Source organism: Hypomesus nipponensis, chromosome 17 (genome assembly GCF_054491055.1).
Source record: "Hypomesus nipponensis isolate SF chromosome 17, ASM5449105v1, whole genome shotgun sequence".
Taxonomy (NCBI): domain Eukaryota; kingdom Metazoa; phylum Chordata; class Actinopteri; order Osmeriformes; family Osmeridae; genus Hypomesus; species Hypomesus nipponensis.
The window spans coordinates 23026769-23048243 of record NC_140377.1 but is presented as its reverse complement, the minus strand read 5'-3'; the positions used below and the strand labels follow the sequence as shown (position 1 = coordinate 23048243).

Sequence of the window (21475 nt, the reverse complement as noted above, 5' to 3'; positions counted from 1 at the left end):
CTACACTGACCTGCATGTTGGGAGTTCAGCTACACTGACCTGCATGTTGGGAGTTCAGCTACACTGACCTGCATGTTGGGAGTTCAGCTACACTGACCTGCATGTTGGGAGTTCATCTACACTGACCTGCATGTTGGGAGTTCATCTACACTGACCTGCATGTTGGGAGTTCATCTACACTGACCTGCATGTTGGGAGTTCAGCTACACTGACCTGCATGTTGGGAGTTCAGCTACACTGACCTGCATGTTGGGAGTTCAGCTACACTGACCTGCATGTTGGGAGTTCATCTACACTGACCTGCATGTTGGGAGTTCATCTACACTGACCTGCATGTTGGGAGTTCAGCTACACTGACCTGCATGTTGGGAGTTCAGCTACTTTGATTATTTTTTTTACATTGACGTTCATAGGTGAATTCAAAACCAACAAATTCGGTGGTGTTTACATAAAGTATTCAAGCCTTTAAAAAATGAAGACATTTTCACTGATTTGCTTCCATTATAATGCTTTCTAATAATGCAGGAGTCGGGTCACTTCACTTCCGGTAGGGGGCGATCACGGACGGACACATCGCGATCTTCCCTTCAACCGAAGACAATGGATCTGGGAGTTTGGAAGAGCGCGGGGAGGGGAAGGGAGTTGGCATCCGAAGCCAAGCCGTGAGACCCGGGAGGAGAAATCAGTTCCAGCCTGGTAACTAACATGAAGGAATGTCCTCACTAGCGTCGGGGATGTCGCTGTAAGAATGCGTGCGCCACGGATCTACAGTCCTCTGCTCCTCTCTCTCCTGTCCTGTCTTTGGGAAGGATTGTCTAATTCTATTCCGGACAGCGAGTCTCTTGGTGAGTTATTGGGAGGGAAAGAGTCCTATAGAGGGAAGGAAACGGTGAAGGAGTGAAGGTAACATTTTAAACGCATAACGTTAGTGTTGTGATCGGGGGCTGTCGTGTCGTCCGTCTAACGTTGACATGGGAAGACATTTCATACGAGTCTGTTATGTAATAGACGCGTTTATGCGTTCGAGCGGATACTAGTTTGTCGGGGCTACTTTACATTCATGGCACTCGGGGGCTAGCTCAAACAGTCGAGAGACAAAAGAGCCAGTGAGAAGGCTGAACCTTCATCGTATAGGACTTCAGAGAGTGTAGTGGTTGCAGGTTGTGTGTGTTTGTATCATATGTGTGTGTTTGTGAAGGCTACATCAGAACCCGTTATATTAATCCTGTCTTGATAAGCGGACTGCGCTGTCACACCGATGACGAGATACCGGCGCAGCTGAAAGTTGTGTCCCGTGTCGTCAGCCGATCCCCACATCCCCACAGTGCAGACATTCCTGCACGGTGTCTGCAGAGCGGCCGGACCGACACCCCGGTCGACCGACAGTACTAACCTAGCTGTTATCGCAAAACACGCAATGCTTCTGTCGTCCTTGGTGGATATTTTTGAGTTAGGATAGCTTTAATCATGGATTGCGTCGTTAAGGTCTATGCTGTCAAACGACTAGAAAGGAGTAACAAATTACAATAGCCTAGATGGTGTCCACATCGTAGGCCCTATAGTAATGTGGAGTTTCCCGATATTTAAGAATACATAGATAACAATATCTGAATAAAATACGTTTTAGAAATGTAGGTGTTATTATGGTACCATAAACTCTTGGTATGGAATGTTGATCAATCAACAGGATACACTGTTCAACTTTGTATAGTGAAAACTGTGGGCTTTTGACTTAACTTTTCCACAGCATCTTACATTAATATTATTTTACTGAAACCTGTTTAATGTTTACATTTTACTTAACAAACGTCACCGTGGGTAAAATCACATTAGGCTATAAGGAAAAAGCATAGGCATATTACAAAATGTTGTTATTCTCATGCATCTATAACTCAGTTTAGTAGATGACTATAAGGTCCTTGACATTTGTGACTTCATTAGAAAGTCCAGGATGTCCTCAACTCAACAAAACAAGTAAATACAAAAGGAAGTACGACGGCGAAGTTGTCCTTTATAGCGCGTGTTTTCATTAGGCCTAATGTGGGGCGTGTGAGAGAACCGTTAAGATGTTTAAGTGAAACCGATTTCAAAAAAGATTTTGGGAGTTAAGCTACCCTCGAGGCCCAGGGCGACTTCGACAAAGTGCGCATCAGACAAACTCAGGGTACGTGCGTCAGCTATCCTGCATATTGGGAGCCTACTGCACATAGGTGAAGTATTACGGCTTTCATTGTTAGGATGTGCAGATCTAGACATTTTGGCAGGAAGTAGATGTAGGGGGCGTGTGACCCGATTCCATTAATTATTATAACATTGTTTAAATAATGTCAAGAATAAAAATATACTTTAATAAAAAGTACTAGAATATAAAAGGAAATATAGGCCTACATGTTGCATGGGGACATTGGGGGTGTGGCAAATCTTTTTTACTGGGGGGTTGCTGCCACCTTTTGGATCCTCCAGTGGATGTGCAGGCAGGCTAACCGCTAACTGCTAGCCATGGCCCCTGACTCATCCGTGTTCCCCGCAGTGACGCTCCGAGTGCAGGTGTTTGACAACAGCGACCTCTCTCCGCTGTCCGGGGCTGCAGCCCTCGTCTCCGGGAACGTCTCCTCCCTCGCCTCAGGCATCGCCGGCAACGATGGGGTCGTCACGGTTACCTTCCCCTACCGTCCCGGGACCTGGGTTATCGTCATGGCGACCAAACAGGGTTTTGTCACCAACTCCGCCCCCTGGCACGCCAGCCGCATCCCCTGTAAGTTTGACTTTTGATCTCCTGGTGTTCACTATCCTCTCCTCCAGTTATCTCTCCCAGCATGGTGTTCACTATCCTCTCCTCCAGTTATCTCTCCCACCATAGTGTTCACTATCCTCTCCTCCAGTTATCTCTCCCAGCATGGTGTTCACTATCCTCTCCTCCAGTTATCTCTCCCAGCATGGTGTTCACTATCCTCTCCTCCAGTTATCTCTCTCAGCATGGTGTTCACTATCCTCTCCTCCAGTTATCTCTCCCAGCATGGTGTTCACTATCCTCTCCTCCAGTTATCTCTCCCAGCATGGTGTTCACTATCCTCTCCTCCAGTTATCTCTCCCTTCCTTCGCCTCTCCTCAAGGCGTCTTTGCCACCACCCACACACAGTGCTTGTCTCATCTCTCCGTTGTCACGATAACACGTGTGCTGCACTGCAGTCGACACAGTATATTTCCTACAGTGTCTGTCTGCTCTGACTGGCTCAGCGAGGCCCCGTGTGAGCCCATGAGCACGTTGTGATGTTCCCTGGCAGGTACATCATCACAGCAGCATCACTCTACATGCTACGTACTGCAACCACAACTCTGATCACCCTATTTCTCTCTCTCTTTATCACTCGTCCTCTCCTTCTCCCTTTCCCCTTCCTCTCTCTACACCCACACCCCTCTCCCCCCTCTCTCCTGTCTCTTTCCCTCTCCTCCTCCAAACTCTCCCCCTCCCCTCCTGCCCCCCCTCTGCCCATCCCTCTCCCCCCTCCCCTCACCACCTCTCGCCCCACCCACCTCTCCCCCCTCCCCTCACCACCTCTCGCCCCACCCACCTCTCCCCCCTCCCCTCACCACCTCTCGCCCCACCCACCTCTCCCCCCTCCCCTCACCACCTCTCGCCCCACCCACCTCTCCCCCCTCCCCTCACCACCTCTCGCCCCACCCACCTCTCCCCCCTCCCCTCACCACCTCTCGCCCCACCCACCTCTCCCCCTCCCCTCACCACCTCTCGCCCCACCCACCTCTCCCCCCCAGTGTATGCATCAGTCAGCCTCTACATGCTTCCAGAGAGAGCTGCAACCCTCATGGTCTACGAGGACATGCTGCAAGTGCTGCTGGGAGCTCCAGGTGGGCCGGCAAACACACTGCTGTTATTACACTGTTATTACACACTGCTGTTATTACACTGTTATTACACACTGCTGTTATTACACTGTTATTACACACTGCTGTTATTACACTGTTATTACACACTGGTTACGCTGCTATTATACACTGATTACACTGCTATTATACACTGATTACACTGCTATTATACACTGATTACACTGTTATTACACACTGATTACGCTGTTATTACACTATTATACAGTGATTACACTATTATACACTAATTACACTTATTACACACAGTTATCTGATGTTATTACACACTCAACAGTTAATATATGGAGTCAGAAGGAGCTCTGGGAGTATGGAGGGAGGAGAGACGGGGAAGGAAGAGGAGGCAGAGATGAAGCATGTAGTACGAGAATAGAGAGACATGGAGGGACTATAAATACATTTAGAAATGAGAAGGTGTGGGTGGAGATGGAGACATTTTGCAGGCATGAGTGGAGAGAGAGGAGTAGGGCTGGATAGACATGAGAGCAAGAAAGCAAATGGAGAGAGAGAGATATAGGGACAGGAGGAGAGTGGGAGGAATGATAAGGGAGGGAGGGAGAGAGACGTGTAGATGGACAAGGGATAAAGATGAACACACAGAAGGAGAGTGGGAGGGAGAGACAGAGAGAGAGAGAGAGAGAGAGAGAGAGAGAGAGAGAGAGAACCGTTCCATCCAGGCCAGACTGTCAGGGAAGATCAGACTTCTCCTCTGAGAGTTCTCATCTCCCTGGCAACCAGAGCGGGAGGAGGAAGGGAGGGAGAAAGGGGGCCTGCTGCTCTAACCTGTAGCCCTACAGTGACCCAGCATCTCACACCTGTTACCTTTTGTGTTACCTCCCAGGAGGGCGGAGGCAGGCGTGGGTGCAGCTCCAGTGGAGGGCCCTGCCCCCCAACTTGAACTCCTCCAGGACAGAACTGAGCGCCTGCCTGACAGCCCCCCAGACCCAGACCCAGCTAGGGGCCTTCCCCTTCCCCCTGGGTCTGCAGCTCAACCAAACAGGTAGGGGGGGGGGGGGGGTTGGGGGGAGGAGGGTGGCGGGGAGTGGGAGGTTGGTAGGTGTGTGTGTGTGTGTGTGTGGGGGGGGCCAGTGAGTAAAGTAAAGGGTTAGACCCTTCCCCTCCCCACCTCATCCAGGCTCTAACAGTAGCTGGGTGGAGCTGACAGCAGTAGCGGCGGTCAGTATCAGCCTGTCCCTGAGGAACGGCTCCAGGCTGCAGGTGAGGCAGCCGGTCCACGTGTCGGTGCCCCTGCCCTCCGACTCAGCCCTCAGCTCTGCCACCAGCGCCCCCCTGTGGACTCTGCACAACACTACAGGTCAGGACACATTACACCACTTGGCAAAAAGAACTGTTATGCAACATTCTCTTTTCTCTCTCTGTCCTGCTTTGCTCTCTCACTATCCCCCTCTCCCTCTCTCCTTCCCACTCCTTCTACCCCCTCTCTCTCTCTCTCCTTCCCACTCCTTCTACCCCCTCTCCCTCCCTCCTTCCCATCTCCTTCTACCCCCTCCCTCCCTCCTTCCCATCTCCTTCTACCCCCTCTCCCTCCCTCCTTCCCACTCCTTCTACCCCCTCTCCCTCCCTCCTTCCCATCTCCTTCTCCCCTCTCCCTCCCTCCTTCCCATCTCCTTCTACCCCCTCTCCCTCCCTCCTTCCCATCTCCTTCTACCCCCTCTCTCTCTCCTTCCCACTCCTTCTACCCCCTCTCTCTCTCCTTCCCATCTCCTTCTACCCCCTCTCTCTCTCCTTCCCATCTCCTTCTACCCCCTCTCTCTCTCCTTCCCATCTCCTTCTACCCCCTCTCCCTCTCCTTCCCATCTCCTTCTACCCCCTCTCCCTCCCTCCTTCCCACTCCTTCTACCCCCTCTCTCTCTCCTTCCCACTCCTTCTACCCCCTCTCCCTCCCTCCTTCCCACTCCTTCTACCCCCTCTCTCTCTCCTTCCCACTCCTTCTACCCCTCTCTCTCTCCTTCCCATCTCCTTCTACCCCCTCTCCCTCCCTCCTTCCCACTCCTTCTACCCCCTCTCTCTCTCCTTCCCATCTCCTTCTACCCCCTCTCCCTCCCTCCTTCCCACTCCTTCCACCCCCTCTCCCTCCCTCCTTCCCACTCCTTCTACCCCCTCTCTCTCTCCTTCCCATCTCCTTCCACCCCCTCTCCCTCCCTCCTTCCCATCTCCTTCTACCCCCTCTCTCCCTCCTTCCCATCTCCTTCTACCCCCTCTCTCTCTCCTTCCCACTCCTTCTACCCCCTCTCCCTCCCTCCTTCCCATCTCCTTCTACCCCCTCTCTCTCTCCTTCCCACTCCTTCTACCCCCTCTCCCTCCCTCCTTCCCATCTCCTTCTACCCCCTCTCTCCCTCCTTCCCATCTCCTTCTCCCCTCTCTCTCTCTGCCTCTCTCTCCCACCTCCTCTGACACCCTCCCCTCCATCCTCCCCCTCTCTCTCTCTGCCTCTCTCTCCCACCTCCTCTGACACCCTCCCCTCCATCCTCCCCCTCTCCTTTATCTGTCTAATGAAAGGAAGAGTGTTTCTCCATGAGGCGTTGTGCTCAGCTGGTCAATGAGGGAGTTGGTCCCCAGCTTGAAGAGAAAACGATTTATAGCTGAACGATGGAACATTCAAGTAACCAATAATCTAGACCCTTTTTGTCTGGTGTTGAGTTCATATATATATATATATATGTATGTATATTTTTTATAAATGTTTCTACAAGCCCTTCAGAGCTTCACACACACACCTGCCTCAGTGATGCCCCCTACTGGGCAACATGCCACATTACAGCAACCCAGTCATTCAGTACCAGCAGTGAGACCAGCAGTGAGACCAGCAGTAACAGCAGTGAGACCAGCAGTAACAGCAGTGAGACCAGCAGTGAGACCAGCAGTGAGACCAGCAGTAATAGCAGTGAGACCAGCAGTAACAGAAGTGAGACCAGCAGTGAGACCAGCAGTGAGACCAGCAGTGAGACCAGCAGTGAGACCAGCAGTAACAGCAGTGAGACCAGCAGTGAGACCAGCAGTGAGACCAGCAGTAACAGCAGTGAGACCAGCAGTAACAGAAGTGAGACCAGCAGTGAGACCAGCAGTGAGACCAGCAGTAACAGCAGTGAGACCAGCAGTAACAGAAGTGAGACCAGCAGTGAGACCAGCAGTGAGACCAGCAGTAACAGCAGTGAGACCAGCAGTGAGACCAGCAGTAACAGCAGTGAGACCAGCAGTGAGACCAGCAGTAACAGCAGTGAGACCAGCAGTAACAGCAGGCTGGTCCTGTCTCTGCCAACAGGCCTGTGGATACGCAGTGGGAGTGGCTATATCAGGAAGGAGGGGAATCAGTTGATCTGGAGCTTTGTAGCTCCCCAGCTGGGATACTGGATGGCTGGCTTCCCCTCCAGCACAGGTAACATGACAACACCATAACAGCACAACATGATAACATGACAACACCATGACAGCACAACAAGATAACATGACAACACCATGACAGCACAACATGATAACATGACAACACCATGACAGCACAACATGATAACATGACAACACCATAACAGCACAACATGATAACACGACAACACCATGACAGCACAACATGATAACACGACAACACCATGACAGCAAAACATGATAACACGACAACACCATGACAGCACAACATGATAACACGACAACACCATGACAGCACAACATGATAACATGACAACACCATGACAGCACAACATGATAACATGACAACACCATGACAGCACAACATGATAACAACACAGGCAGCTATATCATGTGTGTTTGTGTGTATCAGCGGTGACGGCTGGAGGCCTGGGAGAGCTCAGCTCCTACAACACCATCTTCCTACTCTCCATCCTGGGCTCCATGGCCCTGCTGCTGCTGGTGCTGCTCTGCCTACTGCTCTACTACTGCAGGTGAGCCCCCCTGACCATGACCTCTGACCCCTGGTTCCTCTGGACTCCAAACTTCTCCTCACCACCCCAACCCTCTCCGACTGACCTTTATCCCACACCTGACCCCAACCCTCTCCGAATGACCCTTATCTGACCCTAAGCTTGACCTCTCTCGTCTGGGTGTGTTCCTCGTTTAGGAGGAGGTGCCTGAAACCACGGCGACCGCGCCGCAAGCGAGCAAGCAGCTGCCAGCGGGACCAGTGCACCTCCACCTCCCACCTCCCCCTCATCAGCACCACACACCTCGACCCGCCCTCGCACCGTTACCACGACAACCCCCACCCCGCCAAGGACAGCCAGGGACTCTACCCTCCTGTCCCCGGCCCCCCGCCCCCCAACGCCCACCCCTCCCAAGCAGGGCCTGACCCCAGCAGGCCCCCGGACTACTCCGCCCCCGCCCTGGCATCCACCCAGCCTGGGCAGCTGGTGTTCTGCCACTCCCTGGAGCAGATGAGGGAGAGCATGTACAGCAGCCTGGTTCCCACGCTGGTTATCCCAGCCCACTACATGAACCTGAGCTCAGAGCTGCCCGGCCTGGCTGGCCTGGGGTCGGGGGAGCAGGGTCTGGGGAACCAGGGGAACCAGGGAAGCCTGACCCTGCCCAGGGCCAAGCCCAGCCAGGGGGAGCAGAGCCAGGCCCAGAGGGCGGAGGGCGCGGCGCCGGTCCGGATCCCGGTGCTGTTCAACGACTCGGCCATGGCCCAGGTGAGCGAGGAGCTGCAGGGCCTCACGGAGAGCCAGCTGCTGGAGCTGGGCATCAAGCCACACCCACAGGCCTGGTTCGTCTCTCTGGACGGGCAGTCCAACTCGCTGGTGCGCCACTCCTTCATCGAGCTAGGGGCCGGGGCTAGGGCTGGACCAGGGGCCGGGGCCGGGGCCGGGGCTAGGGCTGGACCAGGGGCCGGGGCCAGAGGTGAGAGGAAGAGGGGCGACGCCGGAAGGATCCACAGCCAGCCGCCGCAGATCTCCTCGGATGAGACGTCCCGCAGGCAAGCCTTGCAGGAAGGCTCTGTGACCCCTGACCCCCAGGGCCGCTCAGGCACCTTCCCTCGGCCCGGCCGGCGAGACACCAGCCTCAGGGACAGCCTCCCCTCCACCAGCCCGGAGGAGGGCGGGGAGGAGGGAGACAGGAAGAGCCCATGGCAGAAGCGAGAGGAGAGACCGTTAATGGTGTTCAAATAGGACCCCAGACTGCCTCTAATGAAATAGGACCCCAGACCGCCTCTAGCCTGATCCCAGGAGGACCTAAGATACGACCCTAACTTGACCACTGTAACACCCTGCTACAACCCTAATATGACCACTGTAAAACTAATCTTTAACCCTGACCTGACCACAGAATGACCTAGCTGTAGGCCTAATATGACCATAACATCCTAGATTTAACACTTGACCACAGAAAGATGAATCTATAACCCTAACCTGACCACACTCACCTGCAGCTCTGGAGGGAGCCCAGGTGCACCCTCTCCTCCTGAGCCTCTCAGCCTCTCAGCCTCTCAGCCTCTCAGCCTCTGAGCCTCTGAGCCTCTCAGCCTCTGAGCCGCACCATGGACCTGCCAGCTTGCATTACTAACCAGGGAAACACGCTCTCAGACTTGCAACTTACTATGTAGACGTGACAAGTATCTCTAATTCCGGGTTTAACTTGACACATTGATGGTTCTTCATTTTCAAGATTTAAGATGTTTTGAGGGTAAGTACGATACAGGAATAGGAAATACTCAAATCACTTGTGGGATGTCACATGACTTGTGGGATGTCACATGAGTTGTTGGATGAAATGTAACCCGCTTTAGAAAGTGAGATTTTGTTGCATCCATCTAGCCAAGTAGCTGAAGAGTTTGTGTGTGTCTGATCCTTCCACCCCTCTCCTTGATACCTGCACGGGGCTCCAGTTATGCCTTTGATTTACCATAAGATGGCAGCGTTGATCCAATCATGACCATTTTTCTGCTGTGAGGAGACGGAAGTTGTTGGGTTGATGCAGTTTTTATACCTGTGAATCATTTAAAGATTTTACCTGAACTGTTTGCACTTAATAAAGGAACACGTAATCACCCACTCAGCTGCTGGGCTAATGCAAAGGAATAACCAATCGGCGGGAGTTATAGGCTACATTGGTGAACCAATCAACTGTAGCATGTAGGCCCCTAACAGAAGAGGAGGGAGTGATTCGATACACAACAATCAAATCAAAGTGGCCATCGGAAACACTTAGCCTATGCAGGCCTACTTAGGACTACTCTTTTCAGTTTTTACACCAGATCCAGTTAAACAATCTTTGTTGTTGCAATCTTTCAATAAAAGTATTTCGCACATAATCTGAAATGTTTTATATATAGAGTTATATTATGCCAACAGTTTCACGAATGTTACCAAACGTGTGTAAATACAACCCTTATGTTTAGTTATCAATATTTGCGACTCACCTCACATGTTTCCACATCATCCGTTACACGCTGCTTCCTCGCGACGCCAGATGGAGTAAAGCAGCTGATCCGATTTATAAACCGAGACCCGACATTCCTGCTTTGAGATTCCTTATTCACCTGAAACGGAACATGCATTCTTTTAGTTTAATTTAGTATGTATCTATTATTCTGGAAGTTGTTTTATTCTTTCGACAAATTAGCGTTTTAGTCCAACTTCAGAGGACAAGGATATCCTCAAGTTTTGAGATTATCTGACAGTTTGCTTTGAGCGACGGGAGTGCGCGTCATGATTTGACAGTGTAGGAGCGCGCTCGTTAACGTGAACGAGTGTCGTTCGGGTTTTTCCTCACAATACTTGAGATGTGAAGCGGTGAGCAGAAGAAACGCGAGGAAACAAACATTGACTGCATTAGGCTGATAAAGGAGCATAGCCTTAGGGAGGGGGAGACCGGCGAGGAAAACAATATACCCTAGTCTCTCTCAACCAGTTCCGTGGTGTTCCGCCTTTTAATCAAGGTCAATTCACCGCCTAAGAACGTGTCCTTCTCAGCCTGCTCCGTTATAAATTCGGAGGCGGGGGACATAGCGGTCGAGGATGGACGGGATGCAGGCGTACGGTGCCGGCAAGGCCGGTGGTGCTTTCGACCCCTTAACGTTCTTCCGACAACCACCGACTATTCTCCGGTTGGTGTGCTGGGTAAGATTAACCAACCTCAACCCCAGATTTAAGGTGTGATAAATTGATACCACGCTCACGTGGTTTACACTTGCCCGCTCGATTCTGTATCTTATCAAAACGGGACAAATTAGCGTCATATTCAGCCTGTGGTATTTCCATTAGGAATTGGTTAACGTTACTGTCTATTAAAAGGCGTTGATCGTGAACCGAGTCTGGACGCCCTCAGATCCGACCCGTATCGACCAATTAAGCTCTGATTTGACCTCCCTGGTGCCTAACTACTCCTGTCTATTAACAAGCAGTTGCTTTTCGTTGCACGCGGATTTATTGTATTGGTTTTACAGCTGAACCGCAGACGTCTGCTTGTGTCTGGAGCAGACATTGGGGTGCAGTTAAATCAACCGTTCTAATTTTAGAACCACCTCTCGTGCATGGAGGGATTTTCTGCGTGTAAGATGCTAATCGTCTCGAGTTGCAGCGCGACCTTTGGTGTTGTTTAGGAAGCGTTTTGTTTTTTCTTATTATTTTTTTCTTCCAAACATCGCTTAGCTTGAGAACCGAACTTTGAATGTAATGAGCGATTTTGCCGTGAGCACGTTGCGTTTACGTTTTCAGATTGAGCACGGATTGAGGAGGTTGCGGGTACGGGCGCGCAGTAGAGGCCGTTAGGACAGCCCTGATTGATGCTAGCCGCTACTGGAGTGTTGCGATCACACCGCGCTTGCGCACACCTGATTCCCAAGCCGCTCATAACGGCGGTCTACCTGTGAGTCACGAGCCTTTTCCGGTGTTACGTCCCAACTGGTTCCCAATTTAACTGGTTCCCCAGCTGTGCGTGCACCTATCAGTCTGCCTCTGTCACCAGATTCGTCACAAATTCACAAACATATTACTGGCGATTTTCAAGTCGGATCTCATATTTGCAAATATGGATGGAAATATGAAATGAATTGAAATGAAATGAATTGATTTCAAAAGATATAGCGAAGAAACACTCAGCAATAGGCTACACGAAATCGCATAGGAAACGAATGTTTCCATGTTGTGTTACGCGTATTTTTATCGTATCGTCTGGGTTAGCAGCGACGTTCTTAGTATGAATTTGTAATATGTGGTGTCAGAAGCAGCTGGGATGTCGTGGAAAATACGGCTATTGCCTCGAAACAACCCCAAATACGTGCATAGTAAGCCTACATTCGGGTAGTGTCTATGGGAACCAGTTGAATCAGAAGACGCCAATTCAAAATGTTACCTGAAGGCCAATGTAGTTAAGAAATACCTAACGATTCTCTCACATTTTGTGAGCTGATATAGCTCATGGTGTTAGTCAACGGACTTTGGTGCGTTTATGTTTTTACTCTAGTGCGATCGAATCCCACTTCATGCGAGTCTGCAAATGTTTTATTTTGTCTCCATTTATTTTGTCGCGAATGGTAGCCTAATGTAGTGCGCACGTAGCCTATAGGCCTACTTTCATATTTGCCGCAGCAAATATGAGATCCGACTTGAAAATCGCCAGTAATATGTTTGTGAATTTGTGACGAATCTGGTGACAGAGGCAGACTGATAGGTGCACGCACAGCTGGGGAACCAGTTAAATTGGGAACCAGTTGGGACGTAACACCGGTACGAGGATTCTCTGTGTAACGGAGCTGGTTTGAAACCCGAATATAGTGTGCTACTGGGGTGTCGATCTCCAGTGAATACGGATGCTTACAAAGCTAAACATAACATGCCACTGGTTAGTCTTCTAGAACAGTGGTTCTCAATCCTGGTCCTCGGGACGCCCTGCCCTGCTTGTTTTAGATATTTGAATCAGGTGTGTTGGAGCAGAGAAATATCTAAAACATGTTGGGCTGGAGTGCCCGAGGACCAGGATTGAGAACCCCGGTTCTAGAGGGATTCTAACACTGTATTGTCCAAATAGCTGGAAATGTCCAGCTTGTAGAGTTTTCATATCTTTATTAAGTAGCTGTACAGTAACTGGCCTGCAGGCGTGTAGAATGTTTTTCCCGTTTGATCACGAGTCTCCCAGTCTTTCGCTATCTCTCTCTCTCTCACACACACACACACATTCCTGTGTGGCTTAATGTTGGGCATGAAAGCCGCAGTGCTGTTGATCACAGGATCAGGACCACGTGGGGCCTCCACACAGCCTGCTTCATAGGCCACACAGCCTGTCTGTCTGCCTGCCTGCCTGCCTGCCTGCCTGCCTGCCTGCCTGCCTGCCTGCCTGCCTGCCGGCCTGTCTGTCTGTCTGTCTGTCTGTCTGTCTGCCTGCCTCCACACTGCCTGCTTCATAGGCCACACAGCATGTCTGCGTGTCTGCCTGTCTGTCTGCCTGCCTGCATGCCTCCACACTGCCTGCTTCATAGGCCACACAGCATGTCTGCCTGTCTGCCTGCCTGTCTGCCTGCCTCCACACTGCCTGCTTCATAGGCCACACAGCATGTCTGCCTGTCTGCCTGCCTGTCTGTCTGTCTGACTACATGCCAGCCAGCAGGGCTGTGCAGCTCCTCCAACAGGCAGGGTTATCTCTCCCCAGCCAGACACGGTTGAGGACCAGAGGCTATGGTCTCGTCTCTCTTCCTTCTCTACAACACGGTTCTAGAATGTCCCCAGAATCATAAAGAACAGAATCCAGAATCTCCTCTGAGATTCTAGAATGACGGAGGTTTAAGGTCAGAACGCTGATGTTGTCCTCCCCCTTCCCCCTCAGCTCTTCTCCATCGTCATCTTCGGCTGCATCGCTAACGAGGGCTACGTGAACCGGCCAGACGAGATCGAGGAGTTCTGCATCTTCAACCGCAACCAGAACGCCTGTAACTACGGCGTGGCCATGGGAACCCTGGCCTTTGTCAGCTGTGTGGCGTTCCTTGCTCTGGACGTGTACTTCCCCCAGATCAGCAGCGTCAAGGACAGAAAGAAGGCCGTGCTGGCCGACATAGGGGTGTCAGGTATGACCTCTGACCCTTGACCCTGCTTCAGAGAAGGGCTCAAATCTCTAGTCCTCTAGTATGGATCTCGAGTATGGAAAGTCCTTTTCCATTTTCCAGACAGTATTTATGTCTCATTGTTGTTTGTGTCTAACTCTTTCTTTTTTTGTTTCTCTTGCCTCTCTCCCCACAATCTCTCTTTCCCTCCTCTCTCCCCAAAATCTCTTTCCCCCCCTCCCCATCTCTCTCTCTGTCTCTCTCTCTCTCTGCCTCCCCCTTTCTCTCTCTCTGTCTCTTTCTCTTCCTCTTTTTCTCTCTGTCTTTCAGCCTTCTGGTCATTCGTCTGGTTTGTGGGGTTTTGTTTCCTGGCGAACCAGTGGCAGGTTGCCAAGGAAGAGGATAACCCCCTTAAGGAGGGCGGAGATGCAGCCCGTGCTGCCATCACCTTCTCCTTCTTCTCCATCTTCACCTGGGTAGGTATACTACACCTGCTGCTACACCTTCCAACCTGCTGCTACACCTCTTTCTCTCTTCTCTCTCCTCGCTCTTCTCTCTCCTCGCTCACTGCATTAACCCTGAATACTCACTGCCTTAACCCTGAATACTCACTGCCTTAACCCTGAATACTCACTGCCTTAACCCTGAATACTCACTGCCTTAACCCTTGAACTTCAACAGGGTCATCTTGGTTGAACCCCAAACTCCAACTCTCTCTCTCTCTCTCTGTGTCTCTCTCTGTGTCTCTCTGTGTGTCTCTCTCTGTGTCTCTGTGTGTGAACCTTAACACCACAACTAACCTGTCTCTCTCTCTAGGTTCTAGTCAGTCTGTCTAGATCCTGGTCTGTCTAGATCCTGGTCTGTCTAGATCCTGGTCTGTCTAGATCCTGGTCTGTCTAGATCCTGGTCTGTCTAGATCCTGGTCTGTCTAGATCCTGGTCTGTCTGGGTGCTGACCTGTCTGTCTGTCCCCAGGGAACTCTGTGCCTGCTGTCTCTGGAGAGACTAAAGCGGGTGTCATACGAGGAGGAGTACGACAAACTGTTCACCCCCCCATCTGCCCCTCCTGTAGTGTGACCAGCAGGAGGCCCCCTTCCTCCATCCTCCCTCCATCCTCCCTCCATCCCTCCTCCCTCGCTCCTCCTGCCCAGGCTGAAAACCATCTGAATGTTTTGTTACATGTTGAGTGGTTTCTGCTTCTGAAGTGCCTTTTCACTGGAGAGCTCCATGGACCTGCTCTCTGTCTTGTTCAACAAAGAGCAATGCTACGTTCATACAGGTTCAGGTTCTGGAAATGTCCTTTAGTGTGCAAAATATCTTTGTTTTTCAAGCTTAATTCAGTGTTTAGTTTTTGTACAGTATCATGGGTCCCTGTCTAGATGTTCACGCTGGTCAAGAGTGAGGCTTTCTGGATGTGCTAGTGGGGAGGGGCTAGTGAGGTGGGAGGGGCTAGTGAGGTGGGAGGGGCTAGTGAGGTGGGAGGGGCTAGTGAGGTGGGAGGGGCTAGTGAGGTGGGAGGGGCTAGTGAGGTGGGAGGGCCTAGGGGTGTGGTGTTTAATTCTGCAAATAAATGTTTGACAGTTAATCTCTCAGGAGAAGTATGTATTTCACAAACCCAGCTAGGTCAACTCATCTGTGTATATGCAAATAAACACATTTATCCGTGCGTATGGTGTAGCGACAGAGTCACTCGACTACGCAGACACAAACAGAACAACCAGCACACTTAGAAATCCCATGTAAAACTACATTTTCCATAACCTCTCTTAAGGTTGTCAAATGTTAAAGTGAACACTGGTGGTATATCCTCACAAGCAGGCATCTTTAACAGCCTCTTCTAATCACTAGTAGTTCAGACTGGTCAGAGGTGAGGTGCAGCGACTCACCATGACTGATATCATGTACTAATGTTGTACTAATGCTGTACTAATGTACTACTGTTGTACTAATGTTGTACTAATGCAACAGCTCATCCTTTCACCTGTTGTGTCCTCTCCCCTTTTTCACTCTTTCCTTCCTCATCTCACTGCCTCCCCTCCCCCTAACCACCCTCCCCCTAACCACCCTCACCCTAACCAACCTCACCCTAACCACCCTCACCCTAACCACCCTAACCCTAACCACCCTCCCCTCCTCCCCTCACCCTAACCACCCTCACCCTAACCACCCTCACCCCTCCTCCCCTCCACCCTCACCCCTCCTCCTAACCACCCTCCTCCCCTCCTCCTAACCACCCTCCTCCCCTCCTCCTAACCACCCTCACCCCTCCTCCCCTCCTCCTAACCACCCTCACCCCTCCTCCCCTCCACCCTCACCCCTCCTCCCCTCCACCCTCACCCCTCCTCCCCTTCTCCTAACCACCCTCACCCCTCCTCCCCTCCTCCTAACCACCCTCACCCCTCCTCCCCTCCACCCTCACCCCTCCTCCCCTCCTCCTAACCACCCTCACCTCTCCTCACAGGCTGCCCAGGCTTTCCTGGGGTTCCAGAAGTACAAGCTGGGTGCTGACTCGGCCCTGTTCTCCCAGGAATACGCCGACCCCAACGCTGCCCCCGGCACCACGTCTGAGTTTCCTGCCTACGCTGGAGACACGGAGGCCCCCGCCAACACGGAGCCGGCCTCTGCTGGGTACCAGGGACAGGAGTACTGAGGGGGAGGGGGATGGAAGGGGGAGGGACAGGAGTACTGAGGGGGAGGGGGATGGAAGGGGGAGGGACAGGAGTACTGAGGGGGAGGGGGATGGAAGGGGGAGGGACAGGAGTACTGAGGGGGAGGGGGATGGAAGGGGGAGGGACAGGAGTACTGAGGGGGAGGGGGATGGAAGGGGGAGGGACAGGAGTACTGAGGGGGAGGGGGATGGAAGGGGGAGGGACAGGAGTACTGAGGGGGAGGGGGATGGAAGGGGGAGGGACAGGAGTACTGAGGGGGAGGGGGATGCAAGGGGGAGGGACAGGAGTACTGAGGGGGAGGGGGATGGAAGGGGGAGGGACAGGAGTACTGAGGGGGAGGGGGATGGAAGGGGGAGGGACAGGAGTACTGAGGGGGAGGGGGATGGAAGGGGGAGGGACAGGAGTACTGAGGGGGAGGGGGATGGAAGGGGGAGGGACAGGAGTACTGAGGGGGAGGGGGATGGAAGGGGGAGGGACAGGAGTACTGAGGGGGAGGGGGATGGAAGGGGGAGGGACAGGAGTACTGAGGGGGAGGGGGATGGAAGGGGGAGGGACAGGAGTACTGAGGGGGAGGGGGATGGAAGGGGGAGGGACAGGAGTACTGAGGGGGAGGGGGATGGAAGGGGGAGGGACAGGAGTACTGAGGGGGAGGGGGATGGAAGGGGGAGGGACAGGAGTACTGAGGGGGAGGGGGATGGAAGGGGGAGGGACAGGAGTACTGAGGGGGAGGGGGATGGAAGGGGGAGGGACAGGAGTACTGAGGGGGAGGGGGATGGAAGGGGGAGGGACAGGAGTACTGAGGGGGAGGGGGATGGAAGGGGGAGGGACAGGAGTACTGAGGGGGATGGGGGAGATGAGGAGGAGAGATGGGGAAGAGGAGAAGGAGGAGGAGAGATGGGGAAGAGGAGTAAGAGAGATGGGGGAGAGGAGGAGAGATGGGGGAGGGGATGAGGAGAGATGGGGGAGAGGAGGAGGGGGTGAGATGGGGGAGAGGATGAGGAGAGATGGGGGAGAGGAGGAGAGATGGGGGAGAGGAGGAGGAGAGATGGGGAAGAGGAGGAGGAGGAGGAGAGATGGGGGAGAGGAGGAAGAGGAGGAGGAGGAGAGATGGGGGAGAGGATGAGGAGAGATGGGGAAGAGGAGTAGGAGAGATGGGGAAGAGGATGAGAGATGGGGGAGAGGAGGAGGAGAGATGGGGAAGAGGATGAGAGATGGGGGAGAGGAGGAGGAGAGATGGGGGAGAGGAGGAGGAGAGATGGGGAGAGGAGGAGGAGGAGGAGAGATGGGGAGAGGAGGAGGAGGAGGAGAGATGGGGGAGAGGAGGAGGAGGAGGAGAGATGGGGGAGAGGAGGAGGAGAGATGGGGGAGAGGAGGAGGAGAGATGGGGAAGAGGATGAGAGATGGGGGAGAGGAGGTGGAGGAGAGATGGGGGAGAGGAGGAGGAGGAGAGATGGAGGAGGAGGAGAGATGGAGGAGAGGAGGAGGAGGAGAGATGGGGGAGAGGAGGAGAGATGGGGGAGAGGAGGAGGAGGAGAGATGGGGGAGAGGAGGAGGAGGAGAGATGGGGGAGAGGAGGAGGAGGAGAGATGGGGAAGAGGAGGAGAGATGGGGGAGAGGAGGAGGGGGTGAGATGGGGGAGAGGAGGAGGAGGAGAGATGGGGGAGAGGAGGAGAGATGGGGGAGAGGAGGAGGAGGAGAGATGGGGGAGAGGAGGAGGAGGAGAGATGGGGGAGAGGAGGAGGAGAGATGGGGGAGAGGAGGAGAGATGGGGGAGAGGAGGAGGAGGAGAGATGGGGGAGAGGAGGAGGAGGAGAGATGGGGGAGAGGAGGAGGAGAGATGGGGGAGAGGAGGAGAGATGGGGGAGAGGAGGAGGAGGAGAGATGGGGGAGAGGAGGAGGAGGAGAGATGGGGAGAGGAGGAGGAGAGATGGGGGAGAGGAGGAGTACTCAGGAGAAGTTAGGTTAGTGTACTGAAGCCTGTTGTGCTGCTTAGCTGTCATGGCAACCAGACCAGCAGGGGGAGCTGTTCCAGAGCCTCACAGCAACCAACATGCCAATACCAGCAGGTTGTTACAGACCAAACAGTGCTGAAGGTCTTATTCTTTGTTTCCCAATGTTGTGTGTATACCTGTTTGCGTGTGTGTGTGTGTGTGTGTGTGTGTATATATATACGTGTGTGTGGACTTGTTTGTGCTTTTTTTCATGTGAGTACATTTGATTCTCAAGGTAACTTTTATCCAGACTATAATTGTTAGCAATTGTGAGCGTACTATAAGTTTAACAAGATATTTTTTTATTTTGTGGAATAAACAAATATATTATGAACACACTTATGATATTGATTTCTAGATAAAACTACAATCTCAGAAGATCAAAGGACATCTGTGTGAGTACTTTGACCAGTGTGTGTTCTGTGTGCTTCTAAAGGAACATCACTCCTAGACGCTTCATCTGTACACTGTTAGAACTCGGAATCAGGATTGCTCCTCATTTTCATGTTTTACATCTGCTAAACAAAGGCAGCCTACAGAGAGCTGTGCAATGATGTGTTCATCTCTGACGCTACAGAGAGGATGTGTTCATCTCTGACGCTATAGAGAGGATGTGTTCATCTCTGACGCTAGAGAGGATGTGTTCATGTCTGACGCTACAGAGAGGATGTGTTCATCTCTGACGCTACAGAGAGGATGTGTTCATCTCTGACGCTACAGAGAGGATGTGTTCATGTCTAATGCTAAAGATACCGGGTCCATAGTTGTGTTTAATGTGGTGATTGTGTGTGATTAAATTAATTGGTTGATAAATAAATTGTGGGTCTATGGAATTATTTTTAGTCGTGGCTTTGGAAGGCAAAGTCAAAAGATGAACCAAGTTCAAATTTAGCCAAATGTTTACATTTTCAAACTCTTAGATTTACTCTTAGATAGATTTTTACATTTAGTCATTTAGCAGACGCTCTTATCCAGAGCGACTTACAGTAAGGGGACATTCCCCCAAAGGCAAGTAGGGTGAAGTGCCTTGCCCAAGGACACAACATCATTTGGCATGGCCAGGAATCAAACAACCTTCAGATTATAAGCCCGATTACCTAACAGCTCAGCCATTTGACCCCGTTATAGATGCTTTAAAAAATATTCTAGATGTTTCATTGATCCGGCACACTTCATTCAAATGAACAAATCGTTATATAGCTCAGCTGAAGTCTGATAATGATCGTTCATTTGCATAAGGTGTGTTGGATCAAACACACGCGTGAAACCTACAGGGCCTATTATGAGGTGGCTCAAGCAAAAAAGCTGTGTAAAGATTGAACCCTGTGAACAAGATACAACACATTGCAAAATAACCCAATTTCAGGTACCAGGCAAGGTGACACAATTGGGGCCTGACAGTAACATAATCATCTCTGCAGCATGATGGTACTATGCCACATACTGCAGCTATTTGAATAGCTGTGTAAATACGCAAACCACTTCCCCTTTGTCATTTTGTTATTTCATACCCTAGCCTTCCTCCTCTGAGTTACAATCACTTATTGTTGCCACACTCTGTCATTGTGCAGAGCAACGTCAGAGTTCAAATTACGGGGGGGCTTGGGGGGGTTTGACCCCCCCTCCAATTAAGACTTGGACCCCCCCAAAACAGGTAAAAACAACAGGTCGGGGGGGGTCAATACACACCCTGGAGAAGTTGACCCCCGCAATTGTCACTCTGCATCTAACCCCTCTTTAGCAACCGCGGTAACAGCTGTCACGGTCAAAGGATTGTTTTGGACTTAAAGACTCGATACAAGAGATGTAGCAATGTTATACCCTGATCAGGCTGCAGACGACACAAGCAGGGTTTTTTCCCCCGATGTTTTTTAGATGCAGAAAAGTTATGTTTCTGTTCCAGCCTGGTACTGGGTTAGTAGTCTCATATATTTTTCCCTTCCTTTGTCAGAGACAGCAGGCCGGCACAATGCTGATTCCTGGGTGTCTCTGGGACATTTCCCTAGCCCAGCTATAGCTACATTATTGGATCAATAAACTGAAATAAAGCAAAGTTAGGAACACTTTTTTACACAGACTGAGGCCGGGGCATGAGATACACATGGCAGGATTGTATAATACTAAAATGTAATATAACTGCAGATAGATCTGGAGTGAGGGAGACAGAAACAGACCTAATGGGTTCATTATCCAACAGTTTATCTGAATCGATCAATCATAACATGCCAATACACACAGGCTATGTTTATGTCCGTGGTAACCGCGGTACCAGCTACTGCAGGGCAGCAGCTGTCCATGTAAAACTTACACAAATTTTCTAAATCAACACACTGAGCTGTCAGTTAGTAAGGACTCTCAGAGTACCTCACAACACGTTTATAGAAGACTAATCTTTTACTTTTTTTACTGTCAACATTGTTCTTATTGTACCTTTTAAGAAGACCTGGCAAGACAGACGAAGCTTAGAGGATATGTGGACTCTGGTGTCCTCTAACCGGAGGGACATGGCCTGTGTCGTTCAACTGGGCAATAAAGATGTAGAGATAAAAACCGCCATCTCAGTGTCTGTACTCCTCAGTCACAAACACAACCACATGCCCACCTCTCTCTCCATTCATTCTGATTACTTTCACACACCTCTCCTTCCCTTCCCTCTCTCCCTGCCTTTTACAACTCCCTTTCCACATTTTCTCCCTCCCTCCCTCCCTCCCTCCCTCCCTCCCTCCCTCCCTCCCTCCCTCCCTCCCTCCCTCCCTCCCTCCCTCCCTCCCTCCCTCATGTCTCTTGTTCCCTCTACCTCCCTCCTCTTTTTCTCCCTCCCTTTTACATCTCCCTCTCCACATTTTCATCCTCTCTCCCTTCCCCCTCTTGCTCCCTCCCTCTCTCTTGTTCCCTCCTTCTCTCTCTCTCTCT

At 51.6% G+C, this 21475-nt stretch overlaps 2 protein-coding genes across 3 annotated transcripts; both read left to right on the top strand.

The window, feature by feature from the left end:
* The first annotated feature begins 620 nt into the window (after positions 1–620).
* Positions 621–10180, top strand: LOC146254152 (protein FAM171A2-like). The gene is made up of 8 exons (XM_084677427.1): positions 621–845; positions 2531–2755; positions 3775–3867; positions 4745–4903; positions 5039–5218; positions 7187–7300; positions 7697–7817; positions 7994–10180. Exons 1-8 carry the CDS (start codon positions 749–751, stop codon positions 9036–9038), a joined length of 2034 nt encoding a protein of 677 aa, XP_084533553.1. The 5' UTR covers positions 621–748; the 3' UTR covers positions 9039–10180.
* Positions 10181–10482: 302 nt separating this feature from the next.
* syngr1a (synaptogyrin 1a) lies at positions 10483–16552 on the top strand. 2 transcript variants are annotated; one of them, XM_084677510.1, is made up of 4 exons: positions 10483–10988; positions 13690–13927; positions 14234–14379; positions 16364–16552. In XM_084677510.1, the coding sequence occupies exons 1-4, from the start codon at positions 10887–10889 to the stop codon at positions 16550–16552; spliced, it is 675 nt and encodes a 224-aa protein (XP_084533636.1). In that variant the 5' UTR covers positions 10483–10886. The 2 variants fall into 2 exon arrangements, with proteins under 2 accessions (XP_084533636.1, XP_084533635.1); XM_084677509.1 differs by lacking the exon at positions 16364–16552 and adding an exon at positions 14878–15328 and having other exon boundaries at positions 10486–10988.
* The last annotated feature ends 4923 nt before the right edge of the window (positions 16553–21475 follow it).